Source organism: Bos indicus x Bos taurus, chromosome 11 (genome assembly GCF_003369695.1).
Source record: "Bos indicus x Bos taurus breed Angus x Brahman F1 hybrid chromosome 11, Bos_hybrid_MaternalHap_v2.0, whole genome shotgun sequence".
NCBI lineage: Eukaryota > Metazoa > Chordata > Mammalia > Artiodactyla > Bovidae > Bos > Bos indicus x Bos taurus.
The window spans coordinates 26,450,665-26,469,264 of NC_040086.1; the positions used below are offsets into that span (position 1 = coordinate 26,450,665).

General features: G+C 37.4%; 1 protein-coding gene and 1 non-coding gene across 5 annotated transcripts in view; both read right to left on the reverse strand.

Annotated features, from left to right (window-relative positions):
- PREPL (prolyl endopeptidase like) overlaps positions 1 to 18,600 on the reverse strand; it is a 38,538-nt gene that overhangs the window by 4,830 nt on the left and 15,108 nt on the right. For 3 of the 4 annotated variants that reach the window (XM_027555147.1, XM_027555149.1, XM_027555150.1), the window contains 9 exons: positions 17,943 to 18,149; positions 16,119 to 16,254; positions 13,642 to 13,858; positions 12,836 to 13,021; positions 7,639 to 7,836; positions 4,994 to 5,169; positions 3,470 to 3,686; positions 552 to 701; positions 10 to 133 (listed from right to left, as the gene is read on the reverse strand). In XM_027555147.1, coding sequence (XP_027410948.1) covers positions 10 to 133; positions 552 to 701; positions 3,470 to 3,686; positions 4,994 to 5,169; positions 7,639 to 7,836; positions 12,836 to 13,021; positions 13,642 to 13,858; positions 16,119 to 16,254; positions 17,943 to 18,149 — 1,611 coding nt within the window. The remainder of the gene's footprint in view (positions 1 to 9; positions 134 to 551; positions 702 to 3,469; positions 3,687 to 4,993; positions 5,170 to 7,638; positions 7,837 to 12,835; positions 13,022 to 13,641; positions 13,859 to 16,118; positions 16,255 to 17,942; positions 18,150 to 18,600) is intronic. The other variant, XM_027555148.1, reaches the window with a different exon arrangement.
- Positions 6,432 to 6,561, reverse strand: LOC113901969. Its single transcript, XR_003513625.1, has one exon. It is a non-coding gene; the product is annotated as a small nucleolar RNA SNORA33 (small nucleolar RNA).

Sequence of the window (18,600 nt, forward strand, 5' to 3'; positions counted from 1 at the left end):
GCTTCCTACCTTCCCCGCTGTCCTTAGCATGCTCTGCGATGGCTTCCTTGAGTTTCTCTGTATAGTTTACGATTCCTTTCAGAGGTACACGTTCGTCATTTTCATAAGCTGTGATGTGAATTGAAGGATAATGCTGAAAGGAAAGAGATGTACAAAGAATTCCTTATGATACCATTCCTTATGGATTATGAAAACCAATTGCCTTGGTTTATGAAAAACAATTATCTCTATTTTTTTCCCCTAAGCGATAGACTTTTTTTTTTCCTCATTTGATATTTTTGAGATCTACAGCACCCCAATACTAGACGATCTGTTACCTGGAATAACCTTTTCTTGATTAGTGAGACCTTGATCTTACCGAATCTAGTCTCCTGAGCTATTAAACGGAAACAAACAAGGAGTATGAGCAGGGAAGGGGCTGGAAGGTGTCTGGGTACTATAAGGAGACACAATATTAAGGCCTTACTAAATTCCTGCTTCACCTTGGATACACATCCTTCTAATTATTTTCTCTGTCACTTCAGGATAGTATTACAACTGCCTTTCACTACCTGAGGTTTAATATTTTGACAGGGACAGTAACGTTTTATGTAGTTCTTGTGGTTTTCATCAGATGAAGGATTCCCCCATTCTTCTAATTCTTCTAATGTCAGAGGAAGTGTCGTGTCCATCATGGTGTTGAGAACATCCAAGAAAGGTGCCTTAAAAAAAAAAGTCAGAGAGACGTAAACTTCAATTAGTAAAATGGTAAAATGGGTTTCAGATAAATACTATATTTTATGAATATACATGCTGACATGAGAGAACAGAGCTCAAGCAGCAATGTACATTCCCAGGAGCCAGATTAATTACCCATCTGTAACCAGGGCCTGAGATCTGTAACTAGCTTTTAAGGTATTCAGACTCCTTGAATGACAAAAGGTTTATCTTCCCATTTCACAATTTTTGCTTTTAGTTTTCTTTTTTCATATAGTAAGTGCTGCCACCTTACATCCACTAGGCTCTATAAAAAAAAGTGTTGGCAATGACGTGGAGAAATGGGAACACTTGTGCACTGTTAGTGGGGATGTAAAATGGTGCACAGTATATTGGTTTCTCAAAAAATTAAACTCAGAATTGCCACATGCTCCAGCAATTCTATTCCTAGTTGTGTATCCAAAGGAAATTAAACCAGGGTCTTGACGAGTACACCCCTGTTCACAGCAGTACTGGAAGTAACCCGAGGGTCCACTGATAGATGATGGATGGATAAGCAAAATATAAATGCAAGGATACAGTGAAATTCAACCTTAAAAAGAAAGACACTTGCTACAGCACAGTGGACCTTAAGGAAATTATCTAAGTAAAAATAAACCACTTGTAAAGAGGTATGTTTACAAGTATACTATACTTGTATGATTCATACTATACTATATATATACTATATAATATATATACTATATAATCATACTATATTGTATGATTCCATTTATACAGGAGGTACCTTAGTGTAGTCAAATTCAAAGAAAACTAGAATTGTGGTTACCAGAGCCTAGGGGAAGGGGGAGTTGGAGAGTTGCTACTTAATGGGTACAGAGTTTCAGGTTTGCAAGATTAGTTATAGAAACTGACTGTACAACAATGTGAATGTACTTAACACTACTGAAATGTACACACTTAAAAATGGTTACGATGATAAACTTTATGTTATTTTTACCATAATTAAAAATAAAACTCCCAGAACACATGAATAAACTCAGCTGGACACTTTACATTATAAAAAGGTAATAAGTGCTAAAGAAGAAAATCTGAAAAATATCCAAGTTGAAAAAGAAAATCACTCATTGGCTTATAACCAGTGTTAAAAAATGGCAGCTGCTTTGTTCATGAAGCCATTATAATCTTCTGATAACCTGTTTTTCAGCTTTGTTTTCTATTAACATTAAGCAAGTACATTGGGCAAACACAATTCTTTTTGTCTGCCTAGTATCTTTGACTTAGCTCCTTTTTTGCATTTAGAGTATCCCTAACCTTATGACACCGGCTGCCTCTCACTGTAGAGATGCTAAATGCCAGATAGGTCCCGTCCCAACTTTGCCTCAAGAGTGACAGGTTACAAGCAATGTGGGGTAAATATCCTTATACACACATTTCTGATGATTTCCTTTCTGACTTCTAAAGTCAAAGTAATTTCTCAAAGTCAGAAGTTAGTCACATTTTCTTTATAATTCTGCCATTATTATCTTTTTGCATGGAGTTTCTTCCCTTCTACACTTAATATTTCTATTAAAAACAGATTTATAGGGTAAGATTATTTAACACTTATTTACTTCATACAAGCCTACAGTATACCCCACACCCTCAAAATTAAAATAAAAAAACCCTGAAAATAATTTCTCTATCCTAATTATCTTCTAGAGTTATCTACTGCAGAAGAACAAAATTTGCCACCCCCAGATTATTTTAAGCTGAAAATAATCAAGGTCCAAAAAGTCTCAGAAAGAAACTTTGACCTCTTCTCTAACTGCCTGAAGAATTTAGACAGAGGGCCTATTACAGGAATATCACCAGATAATAAATATGGATGACATGTGCTGGGGAAACGCTTAGAGACCAGAGTCCACTCTGTGTTCCCTCGTCTCCACTAACAAACATTTATCAGACTTTCACTTTTCCATCTCCACATGAATTGCCTTCTATCTCCTGAAGTCCCAAATCAGTACCTCCAGCATCCTCTTTCACCTTTAGCTGAAGACAGTATTTAAGGTGAGAGCTCTGGTCATTGTGGTGAGTCACTCAGTTTTCCTGGGTCTCTCCCATGTATACATGTCACTAAACTTTTGTTTCATTTTCTTCTGTTAATCTGCCTTATGTCAATTTAATTCTTAGACCACCCAGAAGAACCTAGAAGGGAACAGGAAAATGTCCTCTGCCCCTACACTAACCAGGAAGCAGGAGAATGGTGGAAGTGAATGAGCTGCTATAATTTCATAATTTTGGACACCAGCAAAAGACTATATAGAGCCTTTCCAGAACAGGTCAAAGTATTTCAACTGAAGTACAGAAAAACTACTCCTAAAGACCACTAATAAGAATGGAATATCTGAAAATAAAGAGTCCTTAAATCCAGGACTGAAATGTTGATGCCAATAGAGCCAAAGGATTTCACACATTCCAGAGTCAGTGTGCTCGGCATGACTTCCTAGATCTGGGTGTCATATACGCTTTGCTGCTTTTCCACCAACTCTAAATGCTCTTATAGATATAAAATGATCAATGAGAATAGCCACTAATATCCTTTAGTGGAAATCCTTAAAAATCAATAAAAAATACTGTCAGGAAGTTCTCCCATAGTTACAATTCTCTGTTTAAAATTTAAAAGCTCTGCTATACTTCTCTGCGATGGTAAAACTGGAACAGGAAATTTTTCTTAGAGCATCTATTATTTCACACCTCCCTATTCGGTAAACAGTAGAGACAGAGTACTCACCTCCAAAGTCACAGCTCTCAGCAGTTCTGGGCTAGAATTACACAATGCTCCCACAAGCACCCCTCCAGCACTGAAAGCAGTCAGGGCTGTTAGACTTGGCTGAGAAAAGCCTTGGTCATGAAGCGTCTTAATGCAAGCTTCTAAGTCAGCAAGGCCATTGAGTTTTTTAGTTAGCCGGCCATCAGCGTGCCACTGGAGGCCTAACTCACCACCTCCCCTGAAATTAAAGGGCAAGAAAGTTTTAGTGGGGAAAAAATATTAATGATATAGGTCAGGGTCAGCAAACTATAGCCTCTGGGCTAAATTTGCCCAGAGGCCTGTTTTTTATATGGGCCTTGAGCTAAGAAGGATTTTTATATTTTTAAATTAAAGGTTGGGGAAAAAAATAAATATCAACCAAGAATATGCAGTGGAGACCATATGTGGCCTGCAAAACTTAAAACTTTACTATTTAGTTCTTCAGAGAAAAAGTTTGCCAACCCTATTGTAGACAATCAAAACTTGATTCAACAAATATGCTTTGAGTGCCTGCTTGCTATTTACCAGGCATTGTGCTAAATGCAGGCCTTAAAAATATAAACAAGTAGAAATCCTCTGTCCTGGAGGTCATAATTTTTCGGGGAAAAACAGCTACCAAGCAACACAGTCACTGCTATAACAGAAGCAGAACCAGAGCAGAGACTATCTACCTGTCTATATATGTGAGTCAGGAACATGAGTGCTTTAAGGAGATGACACCTAAGCTGAGTCTTGAAGGAAGAATGTGAGTTCCCAGAAGGGCAAAGAAAGGGATGGCGTCATGGACTCAATCGACATGAGTCTGAGCAAACTCTGGGAGACAGTGAAGGACAGGGAAGCCTGGCGTGCTGCAGTCCATGGGGTCACAAAGAGTCGGACACGATGGAGAAACTGTACAACAAAAAGAAAGGGAAGGCATCGAGACACAGCATGTGGAAGGTCACAGAGGCTGTCATTTCAAATGATGTAGCAAAGGCTGCATGTGTAGGATGTACATGGCTGGAGAGGAGGGTGTATTTGGGGAGTGCTGACAGACGCCACTATGAGGATAAGCCATATTATTAGGATGTTAATATGGAGGATTTGGATTTTATTGTGGAGATGGGAAAGTGGTAAAGGATTCAAACAGAAACAAAATACTTTCGTGTCTTGAAATCAGCAAAATAATACAGAAATTAGAGTGGAAAAAAGAGAGTCCATCTTAAGAAGCTATTTTAGAAAAATCCAAACTCAGGAGAATGAAATGGAAACAATAATGTAGCTAAGCACAGAGACTGGTTTATCTATTCTAAAAATTCTAAAAATCTGGTGTAAAATCCTAAAAAGATACCCTTTTGCTCCTGGGATTAAATAATCCCAGACCCAGGGTTCTGCTAGTGAACCAGGTTCCACTAGCACAGGCTTAGGAGTACAAATGAGCAAATCAATGTTCGCTCCCCAGCATCTTGTTATTCTGGACATGTGATGATGCTCCAGCCCTCATATGCCACATAAAACATGACTCACCGAACATGACAATATGCTAATATCCAGCCATCGTCCACCAACACCCGCCTTTCAGGCCTGAAATTCATTTTCAAATCCATTCCATAAGCTCCATACACTTGTACCAGGAGAGGTTTCTTCTGCAAGTCCTCAGAATCCGTTTTATGGAAAACAGTCATTGGCACTAATTTTCCGTCCTGGAAATGAAGATGTATTATGCAGGTAAAGAAGTCTTTTGAAACAGTTTTTTATCTCCAATTTTATGTGATGCTTATTGATGTTGAGCAGCAACTTCATTTAATTAAGACAAAGAGTTATGGTCTCTCAAAGCCCATCAGGGTCCTTAATTTTCAGCTACTCTGCTGACACAATATTAGAGTAACTAGAAAAGATAGTAAGTAAGACTCTGGCTTGAAAATGGTTTATTAAATGTAGCTTTTCATGACAGTTAAGTAACTTTATAACGAGTTCTTCACTACTCAGTTTAACTATATTTTTTCTTTCAGGACAAACCAAAGTAACTATCAAGGTTACATATATTAGCATAGTATTCTTCCTATATCTCAGGTAACATATGGACATTTCCTATCTTTGAATATATACAAATACATTAACTAAAGAAGTTTAAACAACTCAATTTTTGGTACTCAACTGTCAGAATTCTCAGTCATTAAAACCTGAAATCTCTTCTAACCTAACACCCACTCACATCCTCTTCATCGACCTATTTAACTTTATTTTTAAAATGTTTCAAAGTGGTTCAGGTTTTATATATTTTAACATCTAAATTATTTTTAAGTCAAACAACTATACCTCAGTGTAGTTCTCTGGACAGATAATATGAACTATACCTGATCTTCCTTTCATAGAAAAAGGGTAGAAATGTTGGTTGTCACCCTGCTTACAGAAACTAAGGAAAAAGCACTAGTTTACATAAGGAAAATAATATAACCAGGCCACTCTATATTTTTTCACTCTAATTTTGAAAACTTCACTTTGGGGCACTAGTGTGTTATCAAATAAGGAAGAACTCTCCCCCTCATTATTATACTCAACTTGTTACAACAGTGTAAATGAATTTTTACCTCTCAGTAAGATTCATTGTTATAAAGAGATATAGGTGAATTTCTGTAAAATAATCCTTTCCCCTTTCTAGCGTAACTGTTTCTTTTTTGGTTGCGCTGGTCTTCCCTGTGGCATGCGGGCTTGGTTGCCCCACTGCATGTAGGACCTCAGTTCCTGACCAGAGATCAAACCCAAGTCCCGTGCCTTGGAAGGTGGAATCTCAACCATTGGACCACCAGGCAAGTCCCTGTAGCTTAACCCCCCCTTTTTTTTTTTTTTTCTAAAAAACAAATGTGATTTTACTAAAATTTACAAACTCCCAAGTTGTTAGCACCAGTTAGTGAAGCTTTACAAAAAAAAAAAAAAGCACACCTTATTAAGTATTTCCCAAATGCCTTGTAGCCATTTTCAGGGACCTTAATGACTTCAATGTCTTTAAGGCTCGTAACATGGCTTTCCTATTGCCAGCATTTTCTAAATTTCTGCAGAAACACATTCAGGTTAGCAGATTCTTTGGCTGGCTTTAGCTTAACCCTTTTTAAAAAATAATTTTATTTACTTATTTTTGGCTGTGCTGGGTCTCCACTGCTGTGTGGGCTTTTCTCTAGTTGCGGGGAGCGGGGGCTACTCTCTAGTTGCGAAATGCAGGCTTCTCACTATGGTGGCTCCTCTTGGTGTGGAGCACAGGCTCAACAGTTGTGGCACATGGGCTTGGCTGCTCTGTGGCATGTGGGATATTCCTGGACCAGGGATCGAACCTGTGTCTCATGCATTGACTGGTGCATTCTTTACCACTGAGCCACCAGGGAAGCCCCCTAGCTTAACTCTTGATCATTCTAGAGACAATACTTCCTCAGAGAAGCTTTCCCCATTTCTGCAGATGAGGTAAGTTCCTTTTACCATATGTTTCCACTGTCCTCAGTACATCTTCCTTTGCAGCAATCAGTACATTAGTAATTACTTCTTCAAAATCTCGCATCTTCCCCACTAGATTTAATATCCACAAGGGCAGGGACTAGCTTAGTCTAGTTCACTCTAATTGCTTATTACCTTCAAAATTTTTGCCATAATGAAACACAAACTATCTTTTTCTTTAAATCAACTTTTAATATTTAAATATACACAATACACAATATCAAGGGCTTGTAAGCTGGTTAAAGGGCTTTCCAGGTGGCGCTAGTGGTAAAGAACCCACCTGTCAATGCAGGAGATGTAAGAGACATGGGTTCAATCCCTGGAGGAGGGAAGATCTCCTGGAGGAGGGCATGGCAACCCACTCCAGCATTCTTACCTGGAGAATGCCATGGACAGAGGAGCTTGGCGGTCCACAGTCCATACGGCTGCAAAGAGTTCAACATGACTGAAGTGACTTAGCACGTACGCTCGTTATAAATTTTCTAATCCATGTTTAAAAAATTGCATGAGTATTCAAGTTTAAAGAAAAGTCCATTTACTTCCTAAGATGATTTGAGTCTTGCAGTGGAATGTGAGATCCACTTTACTAAACTGTGGTAATGTAGTCTCATCGGGGCACTAATAATTAACAAGCAGAATCTCTTCAGTGAATGGTGGGGCTGACAGTGAGGATCACAAAGACTTACCTTGCTTTTGGCTTCCATACGTAAAACACGACTAGTCTTTGTTATTGGGTCTTCATGCCCAGTTTCCTCAAACAGTTTGCCTTCTGCAAACTTATATGTATAATATTTCGGGGGACGTATTGGAGAACACAGCTGAAAGGGGCAGTTCTTTGGGTCTGAATTTGTATCTATTATGAAGCCACAGGCCCAAGGCGGGAGCTAAAGAAATAGAACAGTTAGCTGTACTCTTTATTGAGACACTAAGTATTATTAATTAAATTTCTGGGTCTGCTCCAAACAAGATGATGTAGATATCAAGTTTATTTTTATCCACTTTCATCTAATGCCTCATTTAAGGATTACTTCAGTACAACAAAAAAATAATGACCAATAAAAATAAGAAAAAAGTACAGGAAAATGGTTTATCATGATTCTAGAGTGACTTAAAATCTCTTTTAATAAAAAAAGCTTATCTGGGGATATATAAACTTGGGCAATGAAACAACAAAAAGATTAAGAATAACAGCCAATCAAGTAGGAATTCCAGAACCCAAAGATATCTTCAAGATCTCTCTTCTCATAGAACATGAGATCTCTCACTTGTGGTTTTAATAATTTACCCAGCAGCCCTCACTCTACTGCCTGGACAGCCCCAGGGACGACAGTCATTATTCCAGGACTACAAACTAGCTCAGCAGCACTAAAGCATTTACAATTTGTTTTTAACTTTAGCTCCCAGGCTAACCATTGTGCAGAACAAAACCTTTCCCGCACACCTACTCTGAGAGACTCACTGCTATTATGATTAAGATTGTTAACTTTGAGAAAAAAGGAAAAGAAATCAAAATTTATTCTCTCCGAGCAGCAGGGTCCAGCCTCAAGCCTTCCACTAACATCCCTCTTCCACCTTTTAAAAGAACTCTAGTAAGCAGGCTGACGGTATGTTAGAAATGGCACTGAGAGTCAGAATATTTCAAAGAAAATTGCCTTTCTTTTCCTGAGTAATTGTAGAAAGAGCAAATTCCTTAGAAAATCAGAGGTCTTGGCACAGCAACGTCACTGGTGGGCACTATTCAGAGAGGATAGATGGGGGATGTGTGCATAAAGAGTGTACATTTAACCTGTAGAAACTATGGTCAAAGAGCTTAGGTTCACAGAGAAAATTTCTTGTAATTAATCCAAAGAATCCACTGCTGTCAAGCACTACAGATATATATTTGCATGGTCTTTCTAGAAGAGTCCCTAATTTATTCGCTTCAGACTGTGGATTATTTTCAAGGATAATTTGTTTATTTAAATATTATCTATTTATAATGTATACAACCATAACTAAAAAGAAAAATGTAATGATGAAAGTTAAAAATCATTTTTGTTTTAGAACATTTATACAGCCTTTTAAGACACCAGACATTACGTTTGATAATTTGACTTCATGAAGTAGATAGAAAATTCTGGCCGTTTTATTTAGGTTCTCATTCTTTCTTATTTATTTCTGGAGAAGGAAATGGCAACCCACTCCAGTACTCTTGCCTGGAAAATCCAATGCATGGAAGAGCCAGGTAGGCTACAGTCTATGGGGTCGCAAAAAGTCGGACACGACTGAGTGACTTCACTTACTTACTAGATGTTGTTTGGTAGCTCAGTCATGTCCGACTCTTTGCGACCTCATGGACTGTGGCACGCCAGGCTTCCCTGTCCTTCACCATCTCCTGGAGCTTGCTCAAACTCATGTGTACTGAATCAGTGATGCCATCCAATCATCTCATCCTCCATGGTCCCCTTTTCCTCCTGCCTTCAAACTTTCCCAGCATCAAATTCTTTTCCAATGAGTCAGTTCTTCATATCAGGTGGCCAAAGTATTGGAGCTTCAGCTTCAGCATCAGTCCCTCCAATGAATATTCAGAATTGATTTCCTTTAGGATGGACTGGTAGGATCTCCTTGCAGTTCAACGGACTCTCAAAAGTCTTCTCCAACACCACAGTTCAAAAGCATCAATTTTTCTGCACTCAGCCTTCTTTATGGTCCAACTTTCACATTCATACATGACTACTGGAAAAACCATAACTTTGACTATCCAGACCTTTATTGGCAAAGTAATGTCTCTGCTTTTTAATACACTAAGTTTGTCAAGCTTTTCTTCCAAGGAGCAAGCATCTTTTAATTTCATGGCTGCAGTCACCATCCACAGTGATTTTGGAGCCCAGGAAAATAAAGTCTCTCACTGTTTACATTGTTTCCCCATATATATGCCATCTGGTCCCATCACTTCATGGGAAATATATGGGAAACAGTGGAAACAGTGTCAGACTTTATTTTTTTGGGCTCCAAAATCACTGCAGATGGTGACTGCAGCCATGAAATTAAAAGACGCTTACTCCTCGGAAGGAAAGTTATGACCAACCTAGATAGCATATTCAAAAGCAGAGACATTACTTTGCCAACAAAGGTTCGTCTAGTCAAGGCTATGGTTTTTCCTGTGGTCACATATGGATGTGAGAGTTGGACTGTGAAAAAGGCTGAGCGCCGAAGAATTGATGCTTTTGAACTGTGGTGTTGGAGAAGACTCTTGAGAGTCCCTTGGACTGCAAGGAGATCCAACCAGTCCATTCTGAAGATCAGCCCTGGGATTTCTTTGGAAGGAATGATGCTAAAGCTGAAACTCCAGTACTTTGGCCACCTCATGTGAAGAGTTGACTCATTGGAAAAGACTCTGATGCTGGGAGGGATTGGGGACAGGAGGAGAAGGGGACGACAGAGGATGAGATGGCTGGATGGCATCACTGACTTGATGGATGTGAGTCTGGGTGAACTCCGGGAGTTGGTGATGGACAGGGAGGCCTGGCGTGCTGCAATTCATGGGGTCGCAAAGAGTCAGACACGACTGAGCGACTGAACTGAACTGAACTGATGGGACTGGATGCCATGATCTTTTTTTTTGAATGTTGAGTTGTAAGCCAGCTTTTTCACTCTCCTCTTTCACCTTCATCAAGAGGCTCTTTAGTTCTTCTTCGCTTTCTGCCATAAAGGTGGTGTCATCTGCGTATCTGAGGTCATTGATATTTCTCCCGGCAACCTTGATTCCAGCTTGTGTTTCATCTAGCCTGACATTTCACATGATGTACTCTCAAATAAGTTAAATAAGCAGGGTGACAATATACAGTTTTGATGTATTCCTTTCCCAATTCAGAACTAATCTATTGTTCCATGTCTGGTTCTGTTGCTTCTTGACCTGCATACAGGTTTCTCAGGAGGCAGGATAAGGTGGTCTGGTATTTCCATCTCTTTAAGAATTTTCCACAGTTTGTTGTGATCCACACAGTCAAAGGCTTTAGCATAGTCAATGAAGCAGATGTTTTTCTGGAACTCTCTTGCTTTTTCTATGATCCGTCAGATGTTGGCAATTTGATCTCTGGTTCCTCTGCCTTTTCTGAATCCAACTTGAATATTTGGAAGTTCTCAGTTCACATCCTGTTGAAATCTAGCTTGGAGAATTTTGATCATTACTTCACTAGCATGTGAAATGAATCCAATTGTGCGGTAGTTTGAACATTCTTTGGCATTGCCCTTCTTTGGGAATGGAATGAAAACTGACCTTTTCCAGTCCTGTGGCCACTGATGAGTTTTCCAGATTTGCTGGCATATTGAGTGCAGCACTTCACCAGCATCATCTTCCATGATTTCAAATAGCTCAACTGGAATTCCATCACCTCCACTGGCTTTGTTCGTAGTGATGCTTCCTAAGGCCCACTTGATTTCACATTCCAGGATGTCTGGCTCTAGGTGAGTGATCACACCATTGTGGTTATCTGGGTCATTAAGATCTTTCTTGTATAGTTCTTCTGTGTATTCTTGCCACCTTGTCTTAATATCTTCTGCTTCTGTTAGGTCCATACTGTTTCTGTCCTTTATTGTGCCCGTTTTTGCATGAAATGTTTCCTTGGTATCTCTAATTTTCTTGAAGAGATCTCTAGTCTAGATTTCTACGCCACTATAACAATCTCAAAACTAACCTCCATACCCCTCATCTCTTGGTGCTTCGGTGTACTCTAACAAGGCTGCCAGATAACCTTGTGAAGTATAGTATGACTCCTTAAATTATTCCCCTGCCTTCAAACTTCAAAATTTCCCCTCTTCTTAATTTATGCATAAATTCATCACGTTGACAGTCAAAGAATGTCAAATCGTAGCTTCATCCCCTACTAATTTGTTCTGCTTAAATAAAAGTGATTTATTAGCAGTTTCCTGAATATTTTCCTAACTTCTCCAGCTTAGAGCTTCATTTGATGGACTTTCTCATCATAGAATACTATTCCTTTCCCTACCCAACAAAACCCTATCTATCTTCTTTGGTTATCTCAAATTCTACTACCCCCTAAAGTTTTCTTGGGCCCTCCAGGCCTCATGGCACATTTTATGTTTTTGATGCCACTTATTTAAACCCATCCTATACTTAATCTTTGTGTACAAGTCTAATCTCATGATAAATGGTATTCTCCTAAGGCCAGGTATTTTGACCTACTATCTTTCCATTCCAGAGAGCCCAATACAGAACTCTGCACATAAAAATTTAATACATATCCAGTGAATTTACTTGAATTGCATTTTAGCAAAAATTGTCATAATACTATAGATAGGGAGATACAAATGGCCTGTTTGCTGGTCATACAACTCTTTCCACACCAAGCAAAACAGAGGCCTCTCTTCTTCCCTTTAGTGCATGTTACCTTAATTCACATATTAATGCTGCTGTAAAACTGGGCGATAATGTTACCATTCACAGTTTTATGAAATTGGCAAAGAGATGAAACAGACACAAACAAGTGTGGCCGAAACACTGTAGCAGAAACACCAGAGGCATGATTACTGTCTGGGATGGGAGAAGGAGGTAGTGGTTAGGCTCCAGCTGCCAAGCTGGCCTGAGTTATGACTATATCTAAGGTTGTAGAGATACATGATACAGAGATATGTAGCAAGAGAAATACAATGGCACTTAACTCTACTTCTGAAGTTCATCCTATACAGCAGGATTTTTCAGTGCACTAAAAGCAAAGACTTCTAAAAGTAATTCCAAAATAAACCTCCTAAACCTGATGAAGACCCACTATACTAAATTCTATTTAATTTCTAAGAAAAAGTACATTGCTGTTATTCAAAATTTGATGTTAATACGGCATGTATTCTGATTTAACAGTATTATCTTTTGAAAATTAAACATACCTTTAGAGACCGAACTGAATCGTCAGCCAGACCAATCACGTTAACATAAAGTAAATTGCTATGCTTCAGGAAGAGAACACAATGATCCTTAAACATGTCCAAGTCTACAACTTTGGTATTTCTCTTCATCGTGAAAAACAAATCCCAATTCATAATAGCAGGGGTATCAGCTGCTGTTCTCATTAGCTGTGTGGAACAAAATTAGAAGAGATCTAGGTATGAGAAATGATGACTACAGCATCCAGAGATGAAACCACTGAAAACCAGCCCTTATTAGTCTGCACTGTTTATGAAGAGCTGAAGGAACTTAACTCTGCATCAGGGTTAAGTGTGAACATCACCTTATGAATGAGCCCTGGCTAGCCTGCTGGATGGGTATGATGCAGTGCTTAGCTGATGGTCAAGCACCGAGAGCCAGTGGGGCCTCAGTGAGACCTCGGCTCCTTGACTGTTGGGGCCATCACTGAGCCTAGCTGAGACCAGCAGAGGAACTGCCTGAGATCAGTCCAAACTGATCTCAAAATCTTGTTTATAAAAGTTTGAAAAGTTTGTTAAGCCACTAAGTTTGGCTTTGATGACTAATATTATTTAGGATAGGGAATATTTTCCTTTGCTAACGTTTTTAGGTATAGTAAAATATGAAGAGGTATATTAGCTCTGAGGGAAGAGAAATGGGATTGGTTATACACATCAGTTTTTAATGACCCAAATCTTATGAAACAATAAACTCTTAGAGCAAGAAATGTTGATATTACTGTAACACTTCCTAACAGCCTAAATGGGAACCACGAAAATACAGGATTTACCTTGAATTCTGTAGGCTCGCCAACGTTAGTGAGAATGTATAACTCATCATCTCTATGTTCCACATAGTAAAGGACCCCATGGATTCGCTTCTGGATAAGTACTGGTGGGTCCCAAGGGCTCAGGCCATCTATCAACCACACCTCAGAAGTGGTCTTGCTCATGATATTCATGGTGAGAAAACGACTGTCTTTTGTAAGATAAAGGAAGACAAAAAAACTATGCAGAAAAAAGAGAGGGAGAGAGAGAGAGGAAAAATCCAATAAATTTCAAATGTAAGCTATCATTGCTAATGACAATTTCTCACTGGTATTGAGTATATATATTAATTTCTAATGCACACAGAAAAGAAAAACTCCTTAGTGAAATACTGCTTGTAAAAACTGGCTATTATGTTTTCTGATTTCCTCCGCAAAGGCATTCAAAATAATTTTTCTCTAACATTTTATTATGAATATTTTTTAAAACCCACCACCAAGATTCTATACCTGCTAACATTTTGCTGTATTTCCTTTATCACATATTTATGTAGCTTGCAATCCATCTTTAAAAAAAAATGCATTTCAAGGTAAACTACAGATATCATTTAACACTCAATTACATTAATAGATTACAGGGGTTTTTGCTGAGAAGAGGAAATAAACTTCCTGGAGAAGATATGTAATTGTAGGGAAGAAAAGAGACAGAGTTTTCTTTGTTTTTCCTTTGAATGCATGTTGGATATCCTTTTTTCCTACTCTCCCAGTTTTTATAACAAAACAAGTAACAGGAATAAAAACCCTCACAATCTCACTAAACTAACACATTTTTTAAAGTTTAATTTTTCTGTTTTTCCTTCCAGGGCTTATTTGTATTTTATACATGTCTTTAAATAGTTATAATTAAAATAGAGATGCAATTTTGGGTTCTGCATTTCTTACTACACATATTATCATCTTTCCCCACATTAGTTATACAGTTTATGATCATTATTTTTAATGGCTTCCTAATATCCTATTATTAAGTTGAATTATCATAATTCTTAAAAACTTAGCTATTTCATTGTAATAAATATAAAAGGGAACATATCAAGAAGATAGTTTCCTTCTCCATAATTTTTATAATTATTTCCTTAGGATAAATTCTTAGTAATAGAAATACTATTTTAATGATTAAGAGTATTTTTATGACTCCATAAATCAAAGACTATCCCAAGAGCATTATACTAATTCATATTGACACACTGGATGCCTTTAAATATTGCATCTACATTTCCTTATTATAAAAGTAATTCATACTGAAAATACTAAGAAATATAAAGACAGATGGTAAGTTTTAGTTGCAAGATAGAGAATAGTCTATAATCAAAGTCATTGGTATAATGTAATAAATTACTAGGGTAAACTGTCATTTCTAAAAGACAATCTTGACAAATGACACATAAAATAGTGGGATCATAGGAATAGTTCTAGTAAATTCTCATTAATAGACTCATCAGAAAAAAATGCAGTGACAGTGTTACTGGATCAAGAGTATTAGTTCTATAATTAGAACTAATTATAAATAATTATAATTATTTATATTTATTTATAATTAGAACTAATTATAAATAAAATTTGTAATTAGAACTAATTATAAATAAAAGAGTAATTTCTCCAGGCCTCAAGTTCTTTATATGAACTTGGGGTTGTACAAGATTTTCTTTAAGGTTCTTGTCATGTCTGAGATTTTATTAAGTGAAGGGTTAATTTTCTTGTTTGGGGTTATCAATTTTACACTCATAGATTGGTTTTTAAAGCTCATTTTTTTTCGTCTTGCAAAATCTGTTGAGACATTGTCCAAATCATACTGTTAAATGATGTATAAGGTGACAGGACCCTGGTGTTAAGAAATAATTTGTTTCTTATAAATCATTTGGAAAAGTACATCTGGGTAAGAGTTAAGGAACTTTGCCAGATAAATTTATTATCATTTCCTTCCCAGCCTGGTTAAGTGGTAATATGAGGCATAAGTCCTGAAGCAAAAAGAATTAGCTTTAAGGAGGAATTACCAGATTACTGGGGAAAGTAAAATTTAAAGACCAAAGTATATCATGGCCCAAAGCAAAGCAATTTAAATTTTAGATAATCTACATGAAATAAGTAGTGAATTCTGTGTAACTGATATGGTTAATCTAGTTATGGCCTACAAGAGGTTCATAAGTGCTGCATGGCAATGCTATTTAAGTGTTAAACTAAGAACTCTTCTCGTGTCAGTACAGAGAGGATGTTAGTAATTCAGCACCTATAGTCTAATGATATATCTGTGTTCACTCTGAAGTTTGAATATAACTAGTTTCCAATTTTGAATCTAAATCACTTATAAAAGAATGCTTTGCTCACCTTAGCTTTATTATATCTGATTCCAGCCAAAATCAATGTTTTAACTCAACCAAGAGCAGCACTTTAGATAACCAGAGAAATACGCTGAAAATAAAGCCTTAATTGAATTGTTCTAGTACCTTGGGTCTTTTTCTGTGTAAAAACGTTCATTACGTTTGTTATCACCAAAAGTGGCTCGATATACATCATGACAGCGAAGGTTCCTCTGGAAGGTGTAGAATAAAACATCTTCATCTTCTTCATCTTTTACCCATTCTAAAAGAAAATAATTAAAGAATTATACATAGCCACCTATTTATAGTTAAAAAGAAAAAGGCACAGTGCATTCTGAGTGTCAAACAGAAGAGATGTGTAAGTTTATCTCTGGCAATCTAACACAGGTTTGATTATATCTAACCCTGTATTTCCAAAGAAAAAGATACTACTACATCAATTCTAAGTTTTGTAGTTATCAGTTTCAAGGCACTCAAGTTTCTAAATAAGAGTTGAACATTCAATATTTAGGAAAGACTTTGGTAGACTGCTTTCAGCAGATCAATTATGTTTAAATTTCACGCTCTTGTGCTTAGACATTTGGTCGTGTCCGACTCTTTGTAACCCCATGGACTACAGCCTACCAGGCTCCTCTGTCCATGGGATTCTCCAGACAAGAATACTGGAGTGGGTTGTCCTGTCTTCCTCCAGGGGATCTTCCCAACTCAGGGATCAAACCCAGGTCTCTCACACTGCAGGTGGTTTCTTTACCATCTGAGACACCTGGGAAGCCCATATTTAAGTTTGCAGAAATACTGGATCACTTCCTCTCATGCCTAAATGTTTTTGTATGTTTTCAAGTGACAGTTTATCTCAAACTAAGCTTTAAACAAAAAATCTTATTTTTTTAATTGGTGGAAAATTGCTTTATAATTTTGTGTTGGTTTCTGCTATATAACAACACGAATCAGTCACATGCTGGTGTTTTCTAGATCCTACCAGAAGCTGTAAATTAAAGTATTCATACAATTATGTCATGACTGCCACCTGGCTGACAGTGACTGAAAGACATCATTGTTATATGCATTCTGATTTTAGAGGTTAAAATGTACAAGAGGTATGTCTTAGAAAAAATTCGATAGGATATAATTTTAACTCATTGTAAAAGCATTTCTTTACTAAACAATGGGGAAATTTATGGCAGAAAATGAAAGGGAGGATAAAGTCTGTATATGTAATCACACAGTGATAAATGATAAAATTTAAAGTTGGCTGTATTGGTAAAAATATCATAACTTTAATGATGAATAAGTTCAGGGAATTCCCTGGTCATCCAGTCATTAGGACTCGGCGCTTTCACTGCCAGGGTGCGGTTCAATCCCTAGTCAAGGAACTAAGATCCCGCAAGGTGTGTGGTTGAAAAAACAAACAAACAAAAAGTAAATTCATCTTGTTCTAGAGTTCCTTGGTAGAGACCCCAGGGCAATCTGCTACAATGGCTGGACATGATGATGTGAAATTAAAAAAATACCCCAGCCTAAAGTTGAATAAAATATTAAGATGTAATTTATATGCAAACATGTACTCTAAGTAATAGCAAAGAATATTATTACTGACACATTACTGATAAGGAGCCTGGTGGGCTACAGTCTACAGGGTTGCAAAGAGTTGGACATGACTGAAGTGACTTAGCATGCATGCCCTGATATATATTACTGATACATTAACATGCACTGTGCAACCTAGACTCTGATTATAATACTTTTAAAAACATGGACATGAATTTGGATATTTAACTAAAGAAGGGAAGGTCTCCTGGTTAAGAGGCACAGAGGAAGGTATGGAGTCCACAGGGATAAACAGATCAGGCATTCATCTTCTGATTCATTCATGTGGGCAAATAAAAGTGTCTCAAAAGTGTAGACAATTCTCTTGCTGTTGTCTTTTCAATGTTTTAGTTGGTGTCTTACCAAAACTAGACACATTTGGGAAAGAAGCTTCCATTACAGGCTGATCACTGAGCTTCACAACTATACAGGTAGATGCTTCAGAATCCTCAGTTCTTATCTTGGCAGCTACATATTTTTCATCAGGAGCAACTCTGATACAGTCAATGAAGGGCTGCTCTAATTTAAGTTCCTCCAAATTGAACAAAACTTCATAGTTATCATTGTCTGCTGCATAAAGAAAAAAGTAGAGGAGATAATTCCATAAGATATACTTACAATTTTTTACACTATATTTCAGTGTTTTAGAGTAGCATTCCCCTTCTTTAAGATGCTACATTATGGCTTCCTTCAGCATTGACAGTAGCTTGATGTGTGTAGAAAATGGCATTTGTTATTTAATATTACAATATCCTATTCAGTATTACTCTATGCATCAGCCTATGTGATGTTACTTGATACAGTTAGTCTAATATTTATAGACCATATAGAACCTAGAAAAGTAAGAAACTGTAAGTGACACTGAGTAATCTATGTTGTGCCTAGCATAGTAACTGGGATTTGGTAGATGCTCAAAAAATGCTGGTTCTCACCTCCATTCTCTCTGCCAAAGCTTCTGAGAGTTAAGTATTAATTCTAGCTTAGGCAAACCCAGATATTAAAAGCTAGTCATTTAAAATAA